This window comes from Chelonoidis abingdonii, chromosome 3 (assembly GCF_003597395.2).
Source record: "Chelonoidis abingdonii isolate Lonesome George chromosome 3, CheloAbing_2.0, whole genome shotgun sequence".
Lineage (NCBI taxonomy): Eukaryota > Metazoa > Chordata > Testudines > Testudinidae > Chelonoidis > Chelonoidis abingdonii.
Window position 1 is genome coordinate 6,337,835 of NC_133771.1, and position 25,870 is coordinate 6,363,704.

Consider the following 25,870-nt stretch of genomic DNA (forward strand, 5'->3'; position numbering starts at 1 on the left):
TGAGGAAAGGTTACAAAAACTGGGCCTGTTTAGTCTTGAGAAAAGAAGCCTGAGGAGGGGACATAAGTGTCTTCAAATACATGAACAGCTGTTATAAAGAGGAAGGAAATCAATTGTTCTCCATGGCCACTGACGGTAGGATAAGTAGTAATGAGCTTAATCTGCAGCAAGAGAAATTTAGGTTAAATATTAGGAAAAGCTCTGGAATGGGCTTCCAAGGGCAGTTGTGGAATCCCCATCACTGGAGGATTTTAAGAACAGGCGGAGCAAACACTTGTCAGGGATGGTTTAGATTTACTTGGTCCTGCCACAGCTCAGGGGGCTGGACTAGATGACTTCTTGAGGTCCCTTTCAACATTATGTTTCTAGAATGCCCCCCACCACTAGAGGAAGCAATCTGCACCATCCTTACAGGTGATGCAAAGTGAGCAGCTGCATACACAAAACATCCTGAAAGAGACTGTACCTCTGGAGGCAGAATCTGTCCAAGTGCCCCCTCGGTGCTGGTGCAGCTCCACACTGCTTTCTAGCAAGACTCAGTGCAAACTGCACCTCCTAGTCCTCAGCGTGCACAGGTGGATAGCGAATCAGCTTGCTCTCCGCCACCTGCACTACTCTGCACAGACACTGAAGGGATGGTCTCCGGAAATGAGTTCCTAGGGGCATGAGTGCTATAGCTAACTGCCGTCATTTCGGAGTGTAAGAGGAGATCCATATCTGCCTGGCTTCCATGAGGGTGCATGTGCGCATGTATCTGTCTGTGTTCACTTTTATACCATCATCCTCTGTGACTGAAGGTTGTTGCAGAAGCTGGCTATAGAGGAAAGGGGTAGGAGTCAGCCCTGGTGTAACCAGGGGTCATGCTACTGACTTCAGTGCGAGTGGTGTCAGCTGGCCCTGGAGCTGAATTTGATCCAAAGGCTCTAGAAAGAACGGTGAATTTCCATGGTACTGAACTGGTTATTACACTAGTTACTTACTGGTTATTAACAGTAGGGATCCTGCTTTAGAAAAAGATGCTTAACAAGGATTTGGTGACTTCTAGAAGACAAGATCCAAAGTCAGCCCACTGGCCTTGTACCTCACTCAAGCAGACATATTGGATCTGAAGGAGCCATCACATTACACTCCGACATTTTGGCTGGGAGTTTTACCAGTCCACACCCACACCCACCCCCACCCCCTGGGGACTTCTTGGGGGTGTCTAAATATGAAAAAATCTGCCTCATCTTCCCATGAAATGTCAAGTTCTCCTTAATTAGCAATAAGGAATCCTCAGGGCACACTCAGGGGCAACAGGAGGCATTAGCAGCTGGGAACTCTCAGTGCAGCCACCGCTATCTTTGCAGAGTTGAATGCATGCCCGTCAGCTCCTGGTGAGCTGATGTAACTATCTCATAATTTGACTAATCTGGTGCCTGTTGCACAAGGCTTCAAAACACAGCTAAGCTTACAACTGTGGGTGCAAGTGAAGCGAGAGAGGCCTCTGCCTGCTTCTCTCCAGCCCTTTGCTCCAGTGTCACACACCTAACTGTACTATGGGAAATGGGCCCCTGCCTCTCAAGCACAGGAAGGAGATAACCTAAAGGTAAATATCCCAGAGAAAAGGGAGATCACCAGGGACATTTTTTAAGTCTGCACAAAAGCACCAAATGACTCATGAGCCAGGATTTCCAGGCACCCAGCATGCTAGACAATAGGCAGCAGAGGTAGGGGTGTGCATGATGCAGAATGCTGAGGAGTTATAGCAACAAGCATCTGGTATACAAAAACCCTGGAACAGAAAACTTAAACGCAATAAATCCATTAGCTCCTTGGCTCAGGGAGTCAGGCAACTCCCAGAGAGAGCACCACAAAGTTAGTGTGGGACATATGCGCCTCACCAATGGAGAAAGCTGAGGGATAGCTCAGTGGTTTGAGCATTGGCCTGCTAAACCCAGGTTCAATCCTTGAGGGGGCCACTTAGGGATCTGGGGCAAAATCAGTACTTGGTCCTGTTAGTGAAGGCAGGGGGCTGGACTTGATGACCTTCTAGTTCTATGAGATAGGTATATCTCCATAAACAAGGGCAGAGACCTGTTAAGGGACCCCCCAGTGAAACTGGCTGATGGTCAGTGGAGTGACATTATCGACTGTTGGTACTCCTGGAGTGCCCAGTGAATGAGGATGCTGCAACACTGACCTGCTCAGAGCACATGGAGTTCATCCCGGGCATTTGCAGTGAGCTCATCTGCATTTGTCCAGTCACTGGATTCATGTTCTGGACGTTCGTGTTTCCTCCAGCCATGGACACGGTAATGCTCATGTTGTTGTACATTCCCTGCTGCGCAGGTGTGGGCTGGTTCTGCCCAGCTTGGCTGAATACACTGTTAACCCAGACAAAAAAATAAAGAGGGATTACACAGAGTCAGGAGTTCAGAAAGGCCAGGGCTCGGTTTCCAATTGTAACATGGAGAGTGACTCCAGCACCAGGCATCCTTGCAGAAATGGAACCACAGAGATGTCCGTAACAGAGAAGGAAGGGGAGGGTGTGTGTAGGGGGGTAATGGATCTGGAATGATAAAGGCTTTTTTAAAAACAGCTGATGCAATGTTTGCAGCAGACTGATCTCTGTGGCTTATTTTCCCCTGGGGAGGAATTTCATGACTTCCTGCTTCTATCTACTGAAGAAAATACCACCCTTCTGAAAATGTCCCACAGAATTTAACACAGAGTGACCCCTTCCCCAAGAATGTTTAAACCAACCTACAGAATTCGATAGCAGGGATAATATTAAACTTCGTAAGCTGCTTTAAAAGTTCTCTAAAAAGAATCTCATTGTGTTAAGAGCAGTGTCTATAAAATCTCACTTAGTTTCTGAAGAACCTCATTGCTTCTTTCCCTTTAAATCCTACAAGTAAAAGGGCCAAATTCTGCTCTCAGAGGTGTGTGATGAAGTCACTGGGAGTTGCAAGTACTCTCCTGCAAATGGAACCCTAAAAATACAGCTGTACATTTACAAAAGTCAAAATGGAAAGTCACAGCAGCACTCAGGTTTGGCCCGCCTGCCCCTCCCTCATGGCCAAACCGGAGTGGCACTGCAACCCCATGCACCAGGTCACACCACCACTCGCTTGAATATGTCCCAGAGGAGTGGCCAGGCCAAACCTAAGTGGCACTGTGACCACGTGTGCCATGTCATCATGATGTTCGGAGTGGGGAGCCAGGACAGGAGCTGCTGCTGGCGGGTGAATGTGGGGCAGGCTCACCCCAGCTCCACACTGGGGTGGGAGAAGTCTATAGTTGCCTAGGGCCCCACAACCCACTGGTGGGTCAGGACGGACCATCTGAGAAACACTTCTATATAGCATTTACACATTGAGCTCCAGGAAAATCTGTCAGCAATGACCCCTACAGAAAGGGAGGAAGGAAATGGTATGGTGCCTGGGCTGGACCTTCATCCAGAGCATTATGGACCTGACCCAAGTCAGCGGGAGGCTCTCCACTGACTTCAGTGCGTGTTAGATCAGATCATGTCTTTCTACACCAATCCTCAGCTGTATAGTCTGTGGAAGATCTAAGAGGCAACTCAGCTCTTGCAAGAGGAGAGAGAATACAGTAATAAAATGCCCTGCTCTGGTTTGCTGTCTAACAGCCATAATCTGTATTGCTTTGCAGCACTCCAACAGATGGCCTCCGAGACTGATGAAATGCCCAAGTGCGGCTGAGCATCTTAATCAATCTGGGCAGCCGTTTATTGCTTTATATATAACAAAGAGATTGAGATTATCCCCTAATTGGAGCAACTGTACTGGAGCCGTTCTGCACTGTACCAGCCTGAAACCAAATCAATGAAGCGATTCTTCTGTCTCGGCCAAATTACTGAGCAAATGAAACGAGAAGACAGGCATGTTGGAATTCATGGTGGATGGAGAACACAAAAATTATCCGTGACCTTTTAGTTCCATGGACTCCCAGGGTACGTCTGGGTTCCGTCTGCCAAATCCCTCTAACCTCTCACCAAAACACACTTCTCACCCAACACCCACAAAAATCAGCCAACAAGTAGAGCTGTCAACCAACCATTGTCCCTCCAAATCTTTTTCTGACAGGTTAAAGAGCCCTTTCGCATCAGGCACTTCTTGTGGCGGTACTGTATTTACAGACTAGGATTAAGCTGCCTTTTCTCTTCCTCTGCAACCAACTAAACAGATTGAGCTCCTTTAGTCTCTCATTGCAAGGCAAGTTTTCCAGCCCTCATATCATTTGTATGGCTCTTCTCTGAGCTCTCTTCAATTTTTCAACCTCCTTTTTAATGTAGGGACAGCAGAAGTGGGGACAGTGTTCCAGCAGAGATCTCCCTGGTTGTATCCCGAGGTCACATCCTCTCTAATCCTGCTCAGTATTCCCTGTGAATTGTACCCCTGAGTCTCACTCCCTCTCTACTGCGTGTCTTGTTGGGTCAGGTCTGCGATTTAGATTGTTGCTCTCTGGAGCAGAGACCACGGCTTTTAACGTCTTGCACGGCTGCAAAATACTGAACAGCAGCAATATGAATAATACATTTGTAATAGGATCCTGGGCCTGGGGTGCACAGCCCATCCCATTACAGTGCTTGGGCCCTTTAAGAGCAGCACATTCTGGGAAATGCAGTTCCACAGCACAGACTGACACCCCAGGGAACTGTCTAAGGCACAGCCTGAGCTCCGGAGAAGGGAGATGAGGGCTGAAGGGCTGCTGAGAGTGTTTGAGTTGCCTGCTCTGTCTCAGAATAAAGCGAGCCCTGAAATAAAGGACATGAAGTGATTTGTTGGAGTTTGTGTGTTCCCTGGGATGCATAAACAGGGCAATCTTGAGAAGGAGCAGAGAGGTTACTTCACCTCTGTACTTGGCCCTAGTGCAACTGCTGCTGGAATATGGGGTCAAGAAGGATGTTGATAAATTGGAGAGGAGTCAGAGAAGAGCCATGAGGATGATTAAAGGGTTAGAAAACCTGCCTTGTAGCGATAGACTCAAGGAGCTCAATCTACTTAGCTTAATAAGCAAAGTTAAGGGGTGATGATCACAATCTATAAATATCTATATAGGGAACAAATATTTAAGAATGGTTTCTTCAGTTTAGCAGAGAAAGGTGTAACATAATCCAATGGCTGGAAGTTGAAACTAGACAAATAAAGTGTAATTTTTTAACAGTGAGTGTAATTAACTATTGGAGCAATCTACCAAGGGTTGTAGTGACAATTTTTAAATATAGATGGGATGTTTTTCTAAAAGCTGTGCTCTCGGAATCATTGTGGGGAACTTCTCTGTCATAAGAACATAAGAACAGCCGTACCGGGTCAGCCCAAAGGTCCATCCAACCCAGTATCCTGTCTGCCGACAGTGGCCAATGCCAAGTGCCCCAGAGGGAATGAACCTAACAGGCAATGATCAAGTGATCTCTCTCCTGCCATCCATCTCCATCCTCTGACAAACAGAGGCTAGGGACACCATTCCTTACCCATCCTGGCTAATAGCCATTTATGGTCTTAACCACCATGAATTTATCCAGTTCCCTTTTAAACGCTGTTATAGTCCTAGCCTTCACAGCCTCCTCAGGCAAGGAGTTCCACAGATTGACTGTGCGCTGCGTGAAGAAGAACTTCCTTTTATTTGTGTTATGAGAAGTGCGAAGTGTCCAGTTTGTATGAGGTGCTGTAACTATTGAAGTCTTTGGTGGAAGAGGCAAGATTGATAGGAGCCTGAGGCACTGTGTTTCCTGAAGGCAATGGAGGGAGATGGATGATACCTTCCTCCCCCATCACCACACTGATGCACCTCACTGCCCACTATGGGTACTTAGCTCTTTTATGTAACACAGAACATCATCGAACTGCAGTACAGGCATTAGCTTACCCTACTGCATACTGTAAACAGGTCAGACCATACAAGACAAATTCCTGTTGGTCTTTGCAGGTTTTTATGTTCCCTTCCTGATCAGAGTGTGTGTTATTCTAGACTCAGAACCAAGACAGGACATTTCGTAATTTACAGGCATTTCTAGGGGGCTTTTCACTGCAATAGCTGCAGTGCAACAGGAAAATAGGAGAGAGAAGGGAAAAGCCCATGTTTAAACACTGTAGTGAAACGGTCATGTTCCCCATGTGTTTTATAGCACCTCCTCCTCTTGCCTGTGTGATCAGAGATAAACTTGTTATGATCATCTTTTAGCCTAGTTATCCACCCAGGACTCATGGAGGGATTTCTGTCCACAGGGGCAAGAACACCACAGTGCACATGGGCCACAACCACACTTCTGAAATGTGTTTAGAAATGGTTATTTCTGTTGTGTAGATGGGGGAAACAGGCTGTGGTTTCAGCATTGGCCTGCTAAACCCAGGGTTGTGAGTTCAGTCCTTGAGGGGGCCATTTGGGGAACTGGGGCAAAAAATCTGTCTGGGGATTGGTCCTGCTTTGAGCAGGGGGTTGGACTAGATACCTCCTGAGGTCCCTTCCAACCCTGATATTCTATGATTCTATGAGAAACTGGAGAGCGCACCCTGCTTTTGGTCTGGTTTTTTACAAGGTAATTATATAGTTAAAGGTCACGGCTGGATGGATGTTCTATTGAGAACCCAACATGCTTCCCAGCAGGGTGAATGGTTAGGGGATGGGCTGGTGTAGGACACTGGCTTAGTGCATGTGTAACCATGTCTCCCTCTAGTGTCTGGGCCCAGGGACCATCGCAACCTACTATGGACTCATAGCTAAAGGAGATCTGCTGTGGAAGAAGCCTGTGATTTTGGTGCTGAATCCCCTTGACGATTGTGATGTCAGTATCCATAGAGCCATGTTTTGTTACCCTGGGTCCCCTGCTTCCAGACCAGTTGGGGGCAGGAGCGCAGACCTCAGCAATTATTGCTCCTACCATCTGCGTGCACATTACTCTGACCTGAGCTTAGACTTACTTATTATTCCCCATTGTTCCTTGCTGCCAAGTCTTCATGTCTGGGGACTGGTATCCAGGGGTCGGTGGAGCTGACTGGAGCATGGGGCTCTGCGAAGGAGGAATCTGCGGCGACATCAGAGGGCTACTGGGGCTGAGTGATGGAGCGAATGCAGGCTCACTTTGCTGACCCATGCCTGGGAACAACACATAGATGGCTTCACTGCAAACTGTGCGGACGACCACGCCATAACTTAATAAGCTTGTTCTTAATCCCTCAGGACCTGAGTCTGCCAGCTTTACTCACGCAGAGTATTACCTTACTATTCCAGTAGTGTCTTGTGAGGATTTCCCCTTTTTTTCAGGTGCTGCAGTTAAATCTGAAACATCAGCCTGAACTTTTGATCTTAGGCATCCCTCCTCTCCCTTTTTTTGGTTATTTGTATTACCCGAATACAGCATTTTGTAGCCAAATGGTGGGGGGAACCCAGAAGCTGCTTGCCATAAAGAGAGGGGTATTATTCCAGAGAACAGCTGCCTGGAGAAGGAGCTGAAGTAACTGTACTGGAGAACAAGACAATGTCATTGTTGACTTGGCAGGACAATTTTAGTTGGTTTCCAAATCCGCGATAGCTGTGGGGTAATTGTCTCTATTGATTAATTATAGAACCCAGATCTATCTTGCCAGATTCAAACTGAATTCTTTTTACATTATGAAAAAGTGCTGCTTAAGTGTAAAAACATGTGGAGCAGGTGCAGTACAAAGATGTCCATCTGCAGCCAATTCTGGACGAACTCACTGATTCAATCTGAGCCACCCACATAATCTGTACACAGGAAATAACCTCCATCTGCAGCTTATTTCCGATATCTAATCAGAGCATGCATAAGGATTTAGCCTTTTTCAGACATTTAGCTTCTGAATGTAAATTTAAAGTAATTTAATTAAAATGGCCACTCTGAATTTCTCTCCCTCTTTTTAAAAAGGGAAATACAATTATTTACTTAAATGGTATCAACTTCTAGAGATCTCTACCTTGTCTGAGGGGTGCATTTGGAACATGGAGCCTGAAGAATGAGGCGCCTTCCCAGAACTTGCAGTACGTACACTGAGATCCTCAAGTGAATGGCACTAATGGAATGCAAAGGCAGCACGCTATAGTGGACACACAGCTGGACTGGCAGTCAGAAGAACTGGGTTGCAATCCTTGGGCAAGTCAAGGCCTCGCTCTGTGCCTCAGTTTCCCCATACATAAATTGGGGATAATGATTCCTACCCACCTTTGAAAAGCTCTTGGAGATCAGCAAATGAAAAGCACTGTGTAATTATGGCCTGATCTGGATTTCCTCCACTTGGGGCTAAGGGGTACGCACTGAAGTCATTACGTTGATCGTGCAGTATATTTATTTACTTGCATCGTTTGTTGCCCCCACTCATACCTCCACATACTTAAAGCATCACCTGATGAAGCAGACACTGAATGCATATTCCACTTTAAGGGCACAGCCAAAGACGTACCTGACCCCGAGTACTGGAAGACGTTCTGCTGCATGGGAGGGGTCATCCCAGCACCAAACTGCCCTCCAACATTCCCCATCATCCCTCTGTTCACCATGCTGTTGCGACTGGCCAGTGCTGCCTCAGGGTTCGATGCCAACTGAGAAAAGGGGCTGGTGGAGGTGGGAGGGTTCCCCGGATTTGTACCGTAGTTGGGGGGATAGGGGAACTGCTGTGGGGGTGCCTGGGCGAGGCGAGCTGCCCCCATCTGCACTGGGAGTCCAGCCGAGGGAGGAAGGTTGTTCCCGAAGCTCTGCTGTCTCATTAATATGGCTCGCTGCTGCATTAGCTGCCTCTGCCGGTGCTGCTGGCTGTACAGTTCTCGCTGGCGCTGGGCCAGCATCTGTGCATTCAGAGGTGGCTGCAGAGGAGGAGGTAGATGTGAACGTTACGATAACGGTAACCGTACCATCCGGGAGATGGACAAATGCCCTTTCCGGCGGCCTGTGATGTCAATCATCATTTTGCAAAGAGAGCTAAAAGCCCCGAAGAGCAATTGGGGAAGCTCTGTAAATCTGCCAGTTTGGGCAGATCAAAGGCAGAGCAGATTGGAAATATTAAAGAGCTGCCTCTGTACATGCTCATTCCTGTAACTGAATGGAAAATCTCACATGCTCACCCCATAAAAGCTTGAAAGACTGTGGAGAGTTGGGATTTGAAACACATGTTATTAGCCTGGCTATGAACAGGAAACCTTTGCAAGGGGCTCCCCCTCTGCAGGGGCAGCTACTGGCAAAAATTTCAGCTTTGTGTCATTTCATGCAGCTGCTAACGAGAAAAACGCCTGTCAAAAAAAGACCATTTGTTTTGCTTTAGATCCCACCCTGCTACCACAACCTAGCCTTTAACAACAGTTGTTGCTGGACGCTCTCAGCACAATCACTCACTTCATACCGCTCCCTGCACACTGAGCAATCTCCCTCTTCCCGCTATCCCAATCTCCCCACCAGATTCCCTTTCTTCGTGCCTGCGCCCCCCGCCCCCGCCACCTGTTCCTGCTTAGTTGGCATCATAATCCTGTCTTGCTTGTATCGCCATATAATCGTTACAAATGACATTTTAAAAGTCCATGGTACTCAGGGGTGAAACTGGGGGAAGAAAGGCGGTGGCTCTCTTCCAAGCTCTGCCAACGTGAGTCACCATACTGGAGCACCCCTCACTGTGGAGTCTGTCAGCATCTGTGGAACTAGAACTTGAGACAATGGAGGCTCTGGGCTCCCAAAGGTTCAACCCCACCGGGAGCTCAGGCCAGGTTTCTGTTGGGGGACCCTGTGAAGCTAGACACTGCAGGAAGGAGTATTCAGCGGAGCCTGGGTGGCAGCCCTGCAGCTCACTGATTGGCCCACGCCAGTATAAGCGCCAGGAAGCCGTTACAGGGAGCTGTCTGAGCCAGGACACAGACTGCCTGCTTGCTTCCATGCTAGACCTGCCTTACTGTGAACCTGAGACTCTGGTGCCTGTCCCCAGCTCCGCTACTTGGCTCTTTTCTGTAACCTGCTGCCTGACTCAGACTTCCTGGTATCCTGACCCAGCTCGACCCCACCTCCACTACACATCTCCTGATGGCAACCGGTGCCCACCGGCCGCCCACGGCCCGGCCCAGACAGTCTGCAGTTGTTCAGTAGCATCGTGTTTGCTCTCTGGACTGTACCAGCTCAAAGTGCTCTATCACTTGGGCTTTAATGTCAAGCCCTGTCCCCAACCTCTCTCTTTGTCTGAGTTTTCTCTGTTTAGGAGTTTTCAGCATTCCTGGGCAGGACCTATCTTCTCACCTGCCTGTGAAGCGCTTGTGCACATTACATTGATGTGCCGTACTAGATCTGCAGTGATCCAAGCAACTGTTGCTAGGGGCCATTTCCCTTGGCCTACTTTACAAAAAGTGCACACTCAGTGAGGCAGGCAGTGTCGCCTAGTGGAGAGGGCATTGGAAACCAGGAGACTTGGGCTCAATTGCCTGCTCTATGACATTGGGCAAGGCCCCTCACCTTTCGATGTCTCCGATTCCTACCCCCTCTGTCGATCTTGTCTATTTAGACTGTAAGCTCTCTACAGCAGGGCTGTGTGTTTCTCTGTGAGCATACAGCTCCTGGCATGACAGCGTCTCTTGCCACCACCACAATAATGATAGCAGTGAGAAATGTGACTACTCCATTGCAGAGCACTGCAGAGCATGCTATTTTCAAACATTCATAACTTGTTCAAATCAACCCCCACTTTCACAGAGACTTGAAGGCGCTTCTTGTCAGTTGAGGGCTATTTCCATGCCATAGTTCAATTCTCTAACCCAGCTATTTTGACTGTAAGGCTGTTCAAAACCATCTCTTTCAAGAATTTTCTATAAACTATGGGTTTGTTTCCCAAATGGCTGAACCAGATTTGCTCAAAGTTAATAAAATATCACAGTGGAAAATTTCAGCCCAGAAGAGAAAGTTTGAGAAAGTTAGCAGCAGCTGAAGACAAAGCATTGCAATGGAAACTATTACATAGTTTTGTCTGCAGCTATGGTGCCTGACAGAATATCAGAGATGTCCAAAAAACTCATCAAAACAGTTTGGAGTCTTCACAGAGACGTTGGAGTCAGTAATGGTTTGGGGGTGGCAAGGCAGCACCAATAAAAACCCACCGTATGGAACAAAGTTACCAGAATATGGCTACACCTTCCACCTTTTTTTCCCCTTATATTGAGCAGATATTTGATCCCACTTTGCTGAAAGTGGATAGAACTCCTGGACCTGGGGCTTTGCAGGATCATTACACAAGATTCACTAGAGATTCAAGTATAAGAGAATGTCATCCATTACAAAGGGACCCTTCTCAAGGAAGTCCAAGCCAGCACCACTCATCTCCAAGCTGCAATAGAGAATTTCAGGTGGAAATGCTGTACAGAGGAGGAAGATAATATCCACAGTCAGCTACACAGAAAATTCATTTGGGGCCATACTCTACTACCCTTACTCACGTTGAGTAGTACCTCACTCTGCAGTTATTCTCAATGGAATAGACTGAACTTATTGCTGCTTACAGATCAGTGGTACAGGCCCTTAGTGACACAGTACTAATTTCCATTGGGCTGATACAGGTGCCAACATGTGGCTTCCAACCATTACCTGAGGCGTAATCTGAGGCTGCATGCCTGCCCTCATACTGATGCCGACTGGAGAATTTGCTGCAAACTGGTTCAGGATCGCCTGCCGATTTTGGTGTATCAGCTGGAGGAGGAAATCAGAAAGACCTTACAGCTCTACACCTGTTTTGGTCAGGTACAAAACATCTACAGACCCACCAACGGCAACTGGCATCCCACAGCAGTTTTCTACCCTGTGTTTTTCCTCCCTCCTTATCTGAGAAGCAGGTAATTCATTTAAAGGGACTCTTACTAGTTCCCCACAATCTCTTCTAACTGCAAAATGGCAACACAGTACTTTTTCATTAAGTCCATTTCCTTCACATTATTCCTGGTGCATATCCTTCTGCTGCTCTCTTACAGAGGGGCATCCTAATGACAGAGCTTGTGGGATGGGCTGGCCCCACATAAGAAGAAGTGCTGCGCAAAACCCAGTGTGTGGCAGTTTACAGACTTCTGTAACCTGCAAGCACAGCTGGAGGGGAAGAGGTTGACTGCTAGGCAGCTCTAGCTGGGAGTTCTGGATTCCCCATAAAACCAAAGTGAATAGTTACCTGCTGCTGCCCTTGTAGCCGCTGCTGCAGCTGAAGTCTCAGCTGGTTGGGCGCTGTCGGTGGCCTGTTTAGAGTCTGCCGTGGCTGCATTCCCATGTTGGTGGTGAAAGCCCCTCGGGGCGGTGGTACCTGAACCGGCATGGGCCCGAAAGAAGGTTTCTGCCTGACCATGCCTTGGAAAGGGCTGGGGAGATTAGCAGTAGGAGAAGCAGAAGAATAAGGCTGGGGGTACAGGCCAGGCTTCTGATCCATTAGAAGAGACGGTGTCGCTTGCTGTGGCGGGAATCTGTCAGTCAGCACTTCCAGGCTGCCTCCCTGTTCAAAAAGGGGGACAAAAGTGAGACCTCTTCTTAGCTGACAAAAATCCCAGCAGAGTTTCTAACACACAAAGCAACTGCCATGTGTTCCACTTCCCAGAGAAGGTGGCAAAGCCCAACTGAAAGGGCCCAACCTTCACTTCTCAGGCTCCTCCAGCATAGGCAGAATGGACTGTTCCTAGGATTAACCCAACGGCTGGCCCTGGCATTCACTACACTGCTACAGCCGACCACACTCCAGCCCGCTTGAGTCTAGTCACTGGGAATGTTCCAAAAAGCAACTGCAGGAAGAACAATTAATAGCTCACTCCTCAGGGCCAGAGGCCTAAAAAACCTTCACAAGGAAAAGGACTTTTTGCTTGGCCATGAACAAAGGCCACAGTTTTCAGAAGGTCTCAGCACATGCAGTTGGGTCCAGATTTTCCAGGGAGCTCATTTCCCACTGGTGTCAAGGGGAGGGGAGGAAGGGGCAGGAGATTCTTTGTTCTCAGGAGTGTTGACAGGGGGTGGGGAGGACTCTCCATGGTCTGCACTAGGAGCTGGGCTGTTTGGAAAATCTCGCCATTTATTTAGGTCCCTAAAGGGAAGCACCCATCATTGGCTGTGCTGTGACAGTGGGAGAATCAATTCAAGGCCAGGGGAACAGGAGAATCTCCTACATTACCCTCCTATTGCAGGCTGCAAAGGGGAGGTGGCCAGAGGAAACAGGTTGCGGCTGGGGCTTCCCTGTGCCCAGCAATCATGATAGCCCTAGAAGCCTTTGACAGCTGGAGTAATAGCCTTCAAGCTGCTTTCACTTACACAGGGTGACCAGATCAATGCACAGTCAGATCTGGATCGAGGAGTGTGCCTTTCTGAGCTGTGCTGTGGGCTCCTCAGCTGCAGTCCGGGATCGGGGTCAGTATATGCAAGCAAGCCAAATCAGACCTCTCTGAGGAAGCTTCCATGGGGGAAATAGGAGACACACTGTTCTGCTTTAGCTTTACTCCAGGTAGAGCAACATAACTGGGACCAGCAGAGAGTAAACGGCTAAGCTTGTGACATTGACTATGTGCTATGTAAAAACCCCATCTTTCACTCAATGTGGGAGGTAAATTCCACAATGGAGAACAGCTCACTGAAAAACATCCTGATTTCAGCCCTGCCTCATTAACCTGGGGGCTAGGTTAACTCGAGCACTTCACGTGACCACAACTCCCTGTCTGATGCTGCAGCAGAGAGGTGGTCTTAGACAATCAGTTACCAGATTAGGAGCCCTATCCCATCAGGTGCTTGAAATCATTCAGCAACCTTCAGCATTGGTTCTGAGTCAGGGGAAATGAACTCAGAGGTTTTGCTACTTTCTAGAGGTATGTCTTCCCTGCAGAGAGTTCACTCAGGTGACTGGTGCCTGGGTGTGAGCAGCCACTCTGTGTGCAATACCATGCCTGAATTACTGCACCCTTGCTGCTGCTGCATGTAGCCATGTGTGTTGCTAGGACATCTGGGAGGAATCTCATGGCTCTGTGCTGCAGTTAGCTGAGCCACTCCATGATTCCTTCCTAGTGAATTGTGGAAGATCTTGTCTGTCATTCTAGGGGGCGGGAATTACAGGAAGGTGCAGCAGGACTGTCTCCTCCCTGCAAAGTCAATAGGTGACCAGCCTGAGAGAAAGCGGCACCAATGCTCTAACCCATACCCTGCTGTGCCAGCTAGCTCAGGCTGAAAGCAACAGTAAACTCAGCTGAGAAGGTTTCGTTTGTGGACAGGAGGTGGGCTAAGGTAACTCTACAGTGAAGACATACCCTAAGGCAAGAGTATATTTGAGTTAGTTCCAGGTGGGTCAGAAATACTTTGGCCTAATGATAAACAACTTGATAGTAAGAGTAAGGGTAAGTCTGTACAACGTACCCAAGGAAATACTAACTGGTTTAGGAAGATGAGGTACTTTTCAATTATGTATCTGAGGGGGAAACTATCGAAATCAACTTCTTCCCAAATTCTGAATGCTGTCCCCATAAACATTTATGTCCAATACATATTTTATAACATTACATAAGTTATTACAAAGATTCATCTGGAGCCATGGAAAAAGCCCAAGATTAATATTAAAGAAACGATACTTGGATGGGAGTAAAGCTGGATTTCAATTCCAAACATGAGACGATACTCAGAGCCATAGACTATTAAACAGGGAATTTGCTGGCTCAAGAGGGAAAATGATTGGCATTCTCACATAACTCTGGGCCCCAGGCTCTGTGCTCCAAGGCATCTTACTTCAGTATTTTAGAGAGAAGGTCAAATGCTTAGTATCCTCCCTAAGAACAACACTGAAAGTTACCTGGTGTGGTTATGGTGTTGGGTGGCCTTTATGAACTGAGTTTGGTAGATTGTAATCTGGGTCCTGGTGGATAGGAGATCATGGCACGAAAACCACCGTACCACAACTGGCATCTTTACTGGCAACCTCAGCAGACGAATCAGTGACTGAACGTGCCAGGGAGACAGAATTTAAAAGTGGCTAGTGAGTTTGATGCCCAAGATGAGATGCCTTAAAAGGGGTCTGCTATTGAGAGAGCAGATGCTTGGAATTTCCTGAAAAACAACTCTACTATAAGGTGTCTCAGATTAGTCACCCCAAATCAATAGTCACACAAGAAAATTTAGCCTTGTCTCTAGATTAAAGCTGTGGTACAGCGATAGGGCGATGTAAAGAAGTTGCACTGCTATTGTGTGGTTGCTCTGTGGGGGCTCAGTGGCAGAAGCCCCCTTGAGTTTAGGGATAAAGAAAGAGGCCTTGGAAGAGGAGAGGAATTCACTCTCTAGAGCTCCCTTTCTACGTCCATTCCAAGAGCACTAAAATTAATGACAGATTTTTGGTTTTACTAATTTTTTTGGAAACAACGTGTGTGTGTAAGTATTGTCTGAACTGGAAAAATAAATCACAGAAACAGTCACAAACTATTTCATTACTTGTATGTCTCTGTTCTTTATATATCTTTCCTATGATCAGGATTTCTTCAAGCAGTGCTGTTCTTCATTATTTATGAAAACCCGGCATATTCTTAGAGGCCCAGATCCTGCCATTGGATCTGTGTGCACCCAGGCGGAACCCCATTGGGGTTTACGGGATTAAGCTCTGTTTGCGCAGCTCTGAGGCAGGATCTGGGCCACTGCATGTGCTGCACAATGGCAATATTGAGGGGACTGGGGAACAACCTATCAGCCTGCGGTTAAATTGGAGACAGGGGTTGCTGCAATGAAAGCCAGGCTTGGTGGTAAAGGCTGTGCATTTTTGTACCAGCAGGGCCATTAAGCATATATTATGCAGTATAATTAAGGCTCAGGAATCTCTACTTGTGAGATTCCAGCTGGAGTTCTCTTCTGCACTCTAACCCCAAAGGAAGATGGTGAGGCAGGAAAGCCTGCCAACTCTCCCCACTTCCCACTGCACGAGCCATTCAAGGATAAATACGTTCAACCACCTCTGAGAGGCTGACGTTTCCCACGACGGATCACGTTTTAAAAGCAGGGGGCACAATATTGTATTTCATGGGGATATTGTCCAACTTTTTGGTAGAGCGCACTGAAAAATGCCATGGTATTAAGTATCCTCTTTGAGCCTAATGTGCTCTTTTGTTCCAATCCACATCTGGCAAGCAAGCACCAGATGTTGGAAGCCCTCATTTGCACCCATTATCAGGCCTCAGCACCTGGCCACATACACAATCCTCTACCAGTCCCCCCACCCCAAGCACATCACTTGCTACCTGAACCAATTTGTCAATCCCAAGAGCTCGGTCCAATTCCGCCAACTCAGTTTCATCTTTGCCACTCAGGAAGGACACAAGCTGCTCGAGGAGGGCTTTCTCATCATTCCGGCCCTCTGGCGTGGTGGGGGGGCATAGGAGTTCGTCCAGCTGGGAAGCGATACACTGGCTGTATGGACGACAAAGCAAACAGAGATGTTCAGTGTCGAAAACAGCTCTGCATTTCGGCTGCAAGGACCCCACATGGGAGAACTGCTTCTGCAGGGTTCCTCTCGCTGACATGCTCACTTGCCTAACTGGTTCTGAGTCCATGCAACAACTCACTCTGATCTAGCAAGCGAACCCAAAGTGATGTTTGGAACGCACCGAGGGTGAACTTCACCCCTGCACAACGTTTAGGCACCACTTCAGACTATTCCTGGACCTGTGCGCAGGGTTGAGTTTCAGAGCCTCAACAAAATTCTTATCAAACCTTGATTTTTCCAGGTTTTGTGCCGGCAAATGTCCCATTGGCTGGGAAAGACAGCAGGTGTTCAGTACAGAGAATCCTTTGGAAACACAAAACCAGAGAGGTTTGGGAAAAGTCAGAACAGCTGACACTAAAGCCACTGAAGGCAAAGGGAACTGTTTAGGCACAAAAATAAGAAGCCTGAAGAATTTCCCCCTTGATATTCTTGGGGACGAGGTTAATATGTAATGAGAGACGTTCCAATGACGTGACTGATTGGCGTCAATGGGATTTGCTGGGCCTGACACAATGAAGGGAGCTATGGCACATCACACTTCTAGAAAAGCACAAAGAAGAGAACTTAAACATGCCAGCGGTTCCCAAGGAGCAGACCTGTTTATCCTCTTAGCTCCAGATGAGGACCAGATGTACAGTAAGTAACTGAAACTAATCTGATCAGGAACACTGCAGCCAATACACATAGTTTAATCCAGGGAAAGAAATATAAGGCACTGGAATTTCTTAGACTCCAGTACAGGAACAGAGGAAGAAGGGGAGGGAGAGGTAAAGAATGGGGCTTGCTTCAGTCTGTAACAAAGATCCCTGCTGCTTGTAGCTTCATATCAAACCAAATTTGTGTGTGTTAAAGCTGCAACTACACATCTAGCTGTACTGGCTCCTGTACCACAAACACTCCATCAGCCCACAGGAGGGGCATCAAATTCAGAGGAAAGGGCTGGATTCCAGGTTAAATTGTGGGCTGGAGGTGGCAGAGTGCCCTTGATCCACATCGGAGACCCCAATGATATGAGTGGAAGGTTCACTCAGACATCCAGTGAGCAATGAGGCCATCACTAGTAACCAGACTGATTTATTCCTGTATTTCCTTCTCTGCGGCAACTCCCAAATGGCACCCTGTCAAGGGTTTCACTTCCACCCCGACCCCATTCGACATACTAGAACTGTCAGTAAATATTGAGGCTGCCATGACATCATTGGTCTCAGTGCTGATGCTCCAACCGGATTAGCACGAGAAGGGAGTTCGCCCCTCTGACTCACTGGTGCAGGCTCCATGCAGACATCATGATGTCTCTTACGCATGGTTCACATTTGGAAGGTTTCCTCCCGCCAAGAGGAGAAACGTTTTTTTTTTTTTTTTTTTTTTTAATTGAAGCTTAGATTCTGCACAACCAGAGGGCATGCCATGTAGGTCACACAAATACATCATGCAGGCCAGATCCGCCAGCAGGCGGTAGGTTTGACACCACTGTGCTATGACTTCTATGCAATACAGTAGTGCCACAAGGCCCTTAATGATCTCAGGGCTCCCTTGGGCTAGGACAGGGGTCGGCAACCTTTCAGCAGTGGTGTACCGAGTCTTCATGTATACACTCTAGTTTAAGGCTTCGCGTGCTGGTAATACATTTTAACGTTTTTTAGAAGGTGTCTCTCTATAAGTCTATAATATATAACCAAATTACTATTATATGTAAAGTAAACAAAGTTTTCAAAATGTTTCAGAAGCTTTATTTAAAATTAAAATAAAATGCAGATCTTATCAGTTTAGTGTGATCCTTGCCTTTGCTTTTCCTTGCTAAGTTTTCCAATGTCTGGTGGCACATATTTGGATACTTTAAGCTGAGCACAGGTTTCTGAGTGATCAGTTGTTAACTGGCTGGAACCCCAGACTGGCAGCTGAGGTGAGTGGAGCTGGCGGCTGGTAGGGCTGAGCAGGGCTGGAGGCCTGGACCCTGTCTGGCAGGGGGCCTGAGCTGGAAGCAAGGTGAGTGGGACTGCGGTGGGGACCCCACTGATAAGGGGCCAGCAGCCGGAACTCCAGAGTGGCAGCGGGCTGAGCAGGTCAGCCTGCCCTGCTCCGGGGTTTCGGCGGTGGCCTGAGTGTCTCCACCAGCCACCGCTCTGGGGTTTCAGCTGCCGGCTCCTGCCAGCCGGTGTCTCAGCCCACTGCCAGCCTGGGGTTCCTTCACCCAGGCCAGCAGCGGGCGATGAATGGGACCAGCGTCAGGACCTGAGCTGGCAAGGGGCCAGCAGTGGGAACCCCAGAGCGGCGGTGGGCTGAGCGGGTCAGCCCTTCGCCGCACTGGGGTTTCGGCTGCCGGCTCCTATCAGCTCAGCTCATAGCCCGCCGCCAGTCTGGGGGAAGGAACCCAGGCCAGCAGCAGGCGTGGAGTGGGACCAGCGGCAGGACCCCGGCTGACAAGAGGCAGCAGCAGGAACCCCAGAGCGGCGGCGGGCTGAGCAGCTCAGCCTGCCCCATATGCCATCAAAAATCAGTGTGCGTGCCACAGGTTGCCGATCCCTGGGCTAGGATTGTACAAACGCAGAGAGAGGAGCAAAAAAAAATTAATTGGAGATATCTCCAAGAACTGGAAGGGACCTCAAATGGTCATGGAGTCCAGCCCCCTGCCTTCACAGCAGGGTCAAGTACTGATTTTTGCCCCAGATCCCTAAGTGTCCCCCTCAAGGATTGAACTCACAACCCTGGGTTTAACAGGCCAATGCTCAAACCACTGAGCTAGCCCTCCCCCCTGCCCTGAAGAGCTTACAGCCTAAAGAGACAAAGTAAGAGAGAGTAGAATCCCCATCTCAGACAGGGGACAGAGACAGAAATAATAAGAGACTCACCCAAAGTCACTCAGAGTCTGAGAACTGAACCTGGAACTCCAAACTCCCAGCCTGGTGCCTTAACTACAACACCAATGTTCTTCTTTACACCACTTGCTCGTTATGGGTTGATATGCTATTTTACTTCTTGCAGGCAGTCTCTTAAAGGAATTTCTGGGTGTGGCAACACAAACGCAAAGCCCTACACTAATGGGACTATTATTCTACAGAAAAATCACAGGTCCTAGATACGTTTCTAATAAGCTGCTGATATGTTCCAGCAAAATGGTTCATGGGAAACAATCCAGCCAGGAACAGAACCCCTTCAGCCTCTCTATGTCTTCCTCATGTGTACAGATGAGCACAGAAAGAAACCCCAAGTCTTCTAAAGACATGCAGCTCCACATGTATCCAGAGACCCACCAGCTTTATAACGTGAAGAGAACAGCTCTATCACACTTGAGTTAACATGTATCTCGCAGCAGAGCAAGAGGGAAAGCTCTGTTAATAACAAATATACCCCTATAAGCTTTACATATGAAGTTCAATTTGAGCTTTAATAAGGCCTGTCAAATTGAAAACTGGAGCATGCGGCCAGTAACCTGTAATCAGACGCTGTGACACACACAGCTCCAGCAGTTTAAGAGCCTCTACACGGACATCTGACTTTATTTAAAGCTCTGCTGAAGGCTGAAGCAAGACCTTTGGGGGGTTTTGGTTCAGAAAAGCCCTCTGGACTAGGCGAAAGGCTCACCACTTTGCCTCTGGGGACCACTGTTTATGATTATTGGGATCTTCTTCCCATTCAAGGTCAGGACTATCTTATTAGCAATGGCAAAAATCTCACCCTTGTCACCTTGATGGGTTAAATGCAAGTTTGCCTACTCTCCATGATTCCTGGTGCTGCTGCTTTCACATACAAGGAGGCAGCGTCATATTTACTCCTAACATTGCTGGAAGCCATTTCACCCTCTGCTTCCTTCCCCCTGTAAGGCATCCATCCCCTTGGTATCTGGGCATCAATGTAGCATGCATGACAGGCAGGCTCTCTCTGGTCCCCTGGTTAGCTTTGTGAGTTTACATATAATGAAATTTTTAATAAGTACTTTTATTTTATTTATGGCCATTGCTCCTGGGGAAACGCCTCATTGAAACTATTTTGTTCTGTCCTAATTATATTCCAATAGCTCCACTTTATTGCTTAATGTTCTGTTCTCCTTCAGGAGCACAGCTGGTCATTTAGCAGACTGTTTACCTCCCCCATCACAAGCCTTGATGTATTCACTGCTGATGAAGCCCAACTGCAGCTATTTTAACAGCTACATGGAAAACGCCATTCAGAGGCTTTGCTCAAGCAGAACTGTACAGTACCTCCCTTCTGCTTCAATTCAGGTCAAAGAAAAGTTTCTGCATGCAGAGTTTTTGCAACCTTCTAATTATACCACTAGGTGGCAGTAGCTTTAATTAATGGACTCTATGAACAATCCTTAGTTATTTGGAAAATATATTTCTCTCTCACACTGAAATCAGTATTAAGACAGTATATCTAGTCCGTGAGGCACCTTTCATCATTGACAGTGCACTAATATTATTCGTACTGGCATAGGGTGAAGTTCACCCTTGTGAAAAGGGCCAAGACAAAGCTTGTGCCTCAGTGATGTTCTGACTGTGCTGGCTGGGCTTTCCACACAGGGTGTGAATTTCTCCCTTATGCTATTCTATCTCCTCGTCTTAACTAGCTATGGTGAAAACGTTCCTCTCCCTCAACTCTCAACCAAGGGGATCAGACTAGAGCAGGGGTAGGCAACCTATGGCACGGGTGCCGAAGGCAGCACGCAAGCTGATTTTCAGTGGCACTCACGCTGCCTGGATCCTGGCCACTGATCCGCGGGGCTCTGCATTTCATTTAATTTTAAATGAAGCTTCTTAAACATTTTAAAAACTCTATTTACTTTATATACAACAATAGTTAGTTATATATTACAGACTTATAGAAAGAGACCTTCTAAGAACCTTAAAATGTATTACTGGCAAGAGAAACCTTAAATTAGAGTGAATGAATAAAGACTCGGCACACCACTTCTGAAAGGTTGCCGACCCCTGGACTAGAGAATATCAGGACATCTTATTATGGCCAACATTTGAGCTGTCTGATCACTTAACATACCTCATGTAAGTGTAACTCCCACAGGTATGCCTCTGCAGCCAGTGAAAACAAGTCTCAGTGCCCCGTTTGACAGACTTCGGCTCATGCCATGGCATTAAAATTAAATGAAGACTAAGGAGATGGGTGGGCGGGCTTCAGAGCCCAAGCTCCAGCCTGAGCCCAAACCTCAACACTGCTATTTTTAGTCATAGTGCCAATCTCAGACTGTCTACCTTTCACTGTCACTGCCCTGGGCTGACAATCACTGTGTGGACGCACCCATAGGGACCTTTACCCAAGGGTAGGCACAGCAATCTCTATCCACAGAACTACAACAAACCTTAAGCCTACTAAAAATATATCGTAAGAGGCTAGAGGAAGGAGGGGTGGTGGGAAGGCAGATTATCCAAACCCACAGTACTTACTCGTCTGGTTTATTCAAAGATACTCGGTTCATGGAGGCCATGGGGTTGTCTGCCCATGGAATCTGGTCACCCATTCCTGGCTGTCCAAACTGTTGATCAGAGACTCCCAACTCCAGTTCAGACAATCCTGATTGGGAAAAGCGAGGGTGAGGGACCATAAGTGTTACAGAGCAAAAGAGGTGTCATAAACCACTATATAAAAGGAGTTACAAGTCTTTCCCCATTCATCATCCCATTCACTAATGTATAAAATACCTTCTGTGTAAGGTGAAGGAAGAGTGGGGAAAATGCAAAGGAAGCTAAGAGCTCAGACAAATGTTAATGCCTGCCTAGACCTGAAATCCTTGTGGAGTCAGCTGAGATAATCCCTGGTTCAGAGGTAAAGAGGCAGTACCTCCCCCATCTCCGAAAGCGTTCTGACATGGAAGTCTGAGCTGATTTTGTGGACAAGTACTACCACTACTAAAGGATTAAGAAACGGGGCTACTTAACTCTTACAGACATGACGCTCAGATAGCATGATGGTAACACAGAATACATGCCAAAAACAGAGTGAGTAAATGGAAATATGAAATCTCTCATCAGGCCCCCTTTACCACCACCTCAGATCAGGAATCCAGAGGGGCAGCCAACTGAAGCAGGGTCAAGGGCTTGCTCCACACTGATGTCCTATATCTCTGTGAACAAAGCTCTAATCAGGCTGAGTACGTGTAATCTTACCAAAGCAATGGGAATTCACACAGCTGACTCCCTTCACTTGCAACACACAGCACACTGTCACCCACAACCTAGGCAGGACAATTTAACTACTGCAGCTCAACTACACTGTCTAACAGACTGTAACATGATTGTGTCATGGCTCTAACACTTTGCAAACAATAAGGAAAGGGATAAGAGTGCACTAAGATTTCAAAATAAATGACGTGAGTTTTCAGAAAACAGAGACACTCCAGCTCAGAGAGTGTGTGACATATACACCAAGACCCAGAGAGCTTTGTTCCCAATGGCAGGACTATGTGGCCGTTCTTTTCAGCCCCTAAGTAGCAGACATCAGCCATAGCTTTCCTCATACCAACAGACATTATCTTCTGGGTACACTTATATAGGAAGAGAAAGCCTCTCTCCAAGGCGGTGTTGTGTAAGTGCCTCTTCTACAAAGATCTACGAATGTTTTCAAAATGTAGCCAGTTAAAGAATTCTTTACTGAAAGTTGTTACCATTGGAGATTTTGCTTAAAAAAAACAACCCAAAATAAAGTGCACACATATTCATGCCTTTTGACTTTCCATTCTGGAGAAACTCATTTTACAGGGAAAAGGCCAATTCAATCAATTTAAATTCTGCAGGAGTTTGAGCCCAGCCCAGAACTGAGCAATTCATGAGGTCTGGAGACTTTACACCATCATCTTATTTGAAATATGAATTGATATTTAAGACTAAAACATCTTGGCTAAACTAACGACTGGACAGCAATGTGAACAGAGAACTGCAAGGGATAAGAAAATCTCTGACCATGGTGGCATCTCTTCTCCTGAGCATGCTCCCTGGGTCCATATATAGTTCTATTATTTCCAAGGTTTCAAGTACTTATAGGCAGTTACTGAAAATGAAACGTCTATTTATTTTTGGTGTTTTTACCATACTCAGCAGTGCTAATTCCTTTACAATAAAAGGAATAATATTTCCATGTTAGTTATTACAGAGGTGCATATCCTCTAAAGGACAGGATCTAAGCATGCCGCATGTTGGCCAAGCATGGCTCTTTGTCCTTCTCTAGCAGCTGCATCATGTAAGAGGTTTTGCATCTGCTATTGTTTCAAACTCAATGGACCCGGTCCTTTAGCTCAAGCACTAGAGGTTCACGCTTTTAGATCTAGGGGTCCCAGCTTCCAAACCCACTGATGCCCTCAATCAGGTGCATACTTACAAAGTGGTCATTACCCACAGATGACCCTACTATTGTTGCAAGTGGCCACCAGGTTCCTGCAAAGCTAGCCCTAGAATCCGGGAAGTCTGCCTGGATCTAGCTGCCACAGTTTTGTCTGATCAGCTAATCTGATCATAGCTATGCACCAGCAAGTAAAGTCAACTTGCAAGTGTTCATTTACTTCATGAAATTACTGTACAGTAAGACAACGTTCTTAAGGTTGCTTGGCAACAGAAGAATAAAAGAAATTCTAGCAGCAGCAACGTTAGCTCCAACTGGGCAAGAGAATGCTGCATGCACAATTGCTTTGCAGCCTAATTCAGTTTCTTTACAGGCTTCTTTATGTTTTCACATGTTTGCCTGGGCTGAAGCTTATGGTCTTCTCCAAACAACAACAGTTCAGCTGCTGTCCCTGTGCACCAATCTGCAGACGGAAGTATTCAGAAATCCAGGTGCCATCTTCTTCACAGGCAACTTCCTTCCTCCTTCAGATAAACCAAGTCACAATCCAGATACTCTTTTGGTGCTTGTCAACCTGATCCAAGCCATTCCACAAACTAGTCTTATAAATGCAAATGAATAAGCACTTTAGATGGAGGCCACTGTGGGCAGAACCATAATAAAGACAGTGCTTATAACCATGACAGCTGGGACAAGGCACAACATAGGCAAACGGCATGCAATTTCCGCAAACAGCTCTGCCGCTGCCTCTCAGTCTTGGCCTTCCTACTGCTACTGTCCTAAGCCAAAGCTATATTATACCAAACTGTCTTTCTGAGGATGAGACCAACTGTCAAGCTCATTTCACTTGTGAGGTAAGGCAAGTCCTCAAGCTAGGTCTCTGGTCTGGGAAAGCTAGTGCAAAACTTAACTCAAACTGATCCCTGTATTTTACATAAGACCTGTAAAAGCAGCAAAGAATCCTGTGGCACCTTATAGACTAACAGACATTTTGGAGCATGAGCTTTCGTGGGTGAATACTCACTTCGTCGAATGCATGTGAAGAATCCTGTGGCACCTTATAGGCTAACAGATGTTTTGGAGCACACATGCATCCAACGAAGTGGGTATTCATCCACGAAAGCTCATGCTCCAAAACATCTGTTAGTCTATAAGGTGCCACAGGATTCTTTGCTGGCTTTACAGATCCAGACTAACATGGCTAACCCTCTGATATATAAGACCTGAGATCTCCTGCACCTACTGACTTCAGAAGGAGAAGAGGACACTCAGTAGTTTGTAGGAGGTACCCTGCTTCTCACAGGGTTGGGCTCAGAAGAGTTCTGCACTACAGCCTCTGAAGTCTTTAAGCTTTCTGCCTAAGAGACGGAAAGCAAAGAGCAGGATTATATGGTCAACTTTCATCTTGGTAAAAGGTTAACAACAGAGGTTTCAATGTTCTGTACTAGGTCCCAAGTTGTTAAATATAGTTATTAATGATCTGGAAAAGCGATAAGTAGTGAGAGTGCAAAATTTGCAGATGACATGAAGTTGTTTAGGTTAGTCAGCCCCAGAGAGTCCTGTGAAGAACTTCACAGAGACCTAATCAAGCTAGGTGAATGGGCAACATGATGCCAAATGTCATTCACCACTGATACACACAAAATAATGCACACAGAGAGAAAAATGTGAACTACTGGTACACTGTAAAGGGTTCTACTTTAACTGTCAACCCAAGAAAGGGACATGGATGTCACTGTAGACAGATCAGTAAAAACCTCTGCTCAGTGCACAACTGCTATCAAAAATGCCAACAAGAAGTTAAGATCTATAAGGAATGAGATGGAGAATAATAATGAAAATGTTACAATGCCTTTATATAAATCAACGGTGCAGCCTCATCTGGATACTGTATACAATGCTGGTCACTTGATCTCCAAAAGAATACTGCAGAACTGGAGGAGATTCAGGGAAGAGCAACAAGAGTGATCAAGGCCTGGAAAACCTCTCCTATGCAAAGAGACTGAAAAGGTTGGATCGTTACCTTAGAAAGGAGAAAAATACAAGGGGCCATGATAGGAGTCTATAAAAAAAGAATCTGGAGAAGGGAGGTCAGCAGCATTTGTTCTTCCAGTCTCATACCAAGAGAACAA

General features: G+C 46.9%; 1 protein-coding gene across 7 annotated transcripts in view; it reads right to left on the bottom strand.

Moving 5' to 3' along the window:
* Positions 1-25,870, bottom strand: part of NCOA1 (nuclear receptor coactivator 1) — a 262,449-nt gene that overhangs the window by 5,225 nt on the left and 231,354 nt on the right. For all 7 annotated transcript variants that reach the window (XM_032790528.2, XM_032790527.2, XM_032790522.2 and 4 more), the window contains 7 exons: positions 21,851-21,977; positions 16,207-16,375; positions 12,141-12,455; positions 11,570-11,671; positions 8,424-8,823; positions 6,927-7,101; positions 2,183-2,366 (listed from right to left, as the gene is read on the bottom strand). In XM_032790528.2, coding sequence (XP_032646419.1) covers positions 2,183-2,366; positions 6,927-7,101; positions 8,424-8,823; positions 11,570-11,671; positions 12,141-12,455; positions 16,207-16,375; positions 21,851-21,977 — 1,472 coding nt within the window. The remainder of the gene's footprint in view (positions 1-2,182; positions 2,367-6,926; positions 7,102-8,423; positions 8,824-11,569; positions 11,672-12,140; positions 12,456-16,206; positions 16,376-21,850; positions 21,978-25,870) is intronic.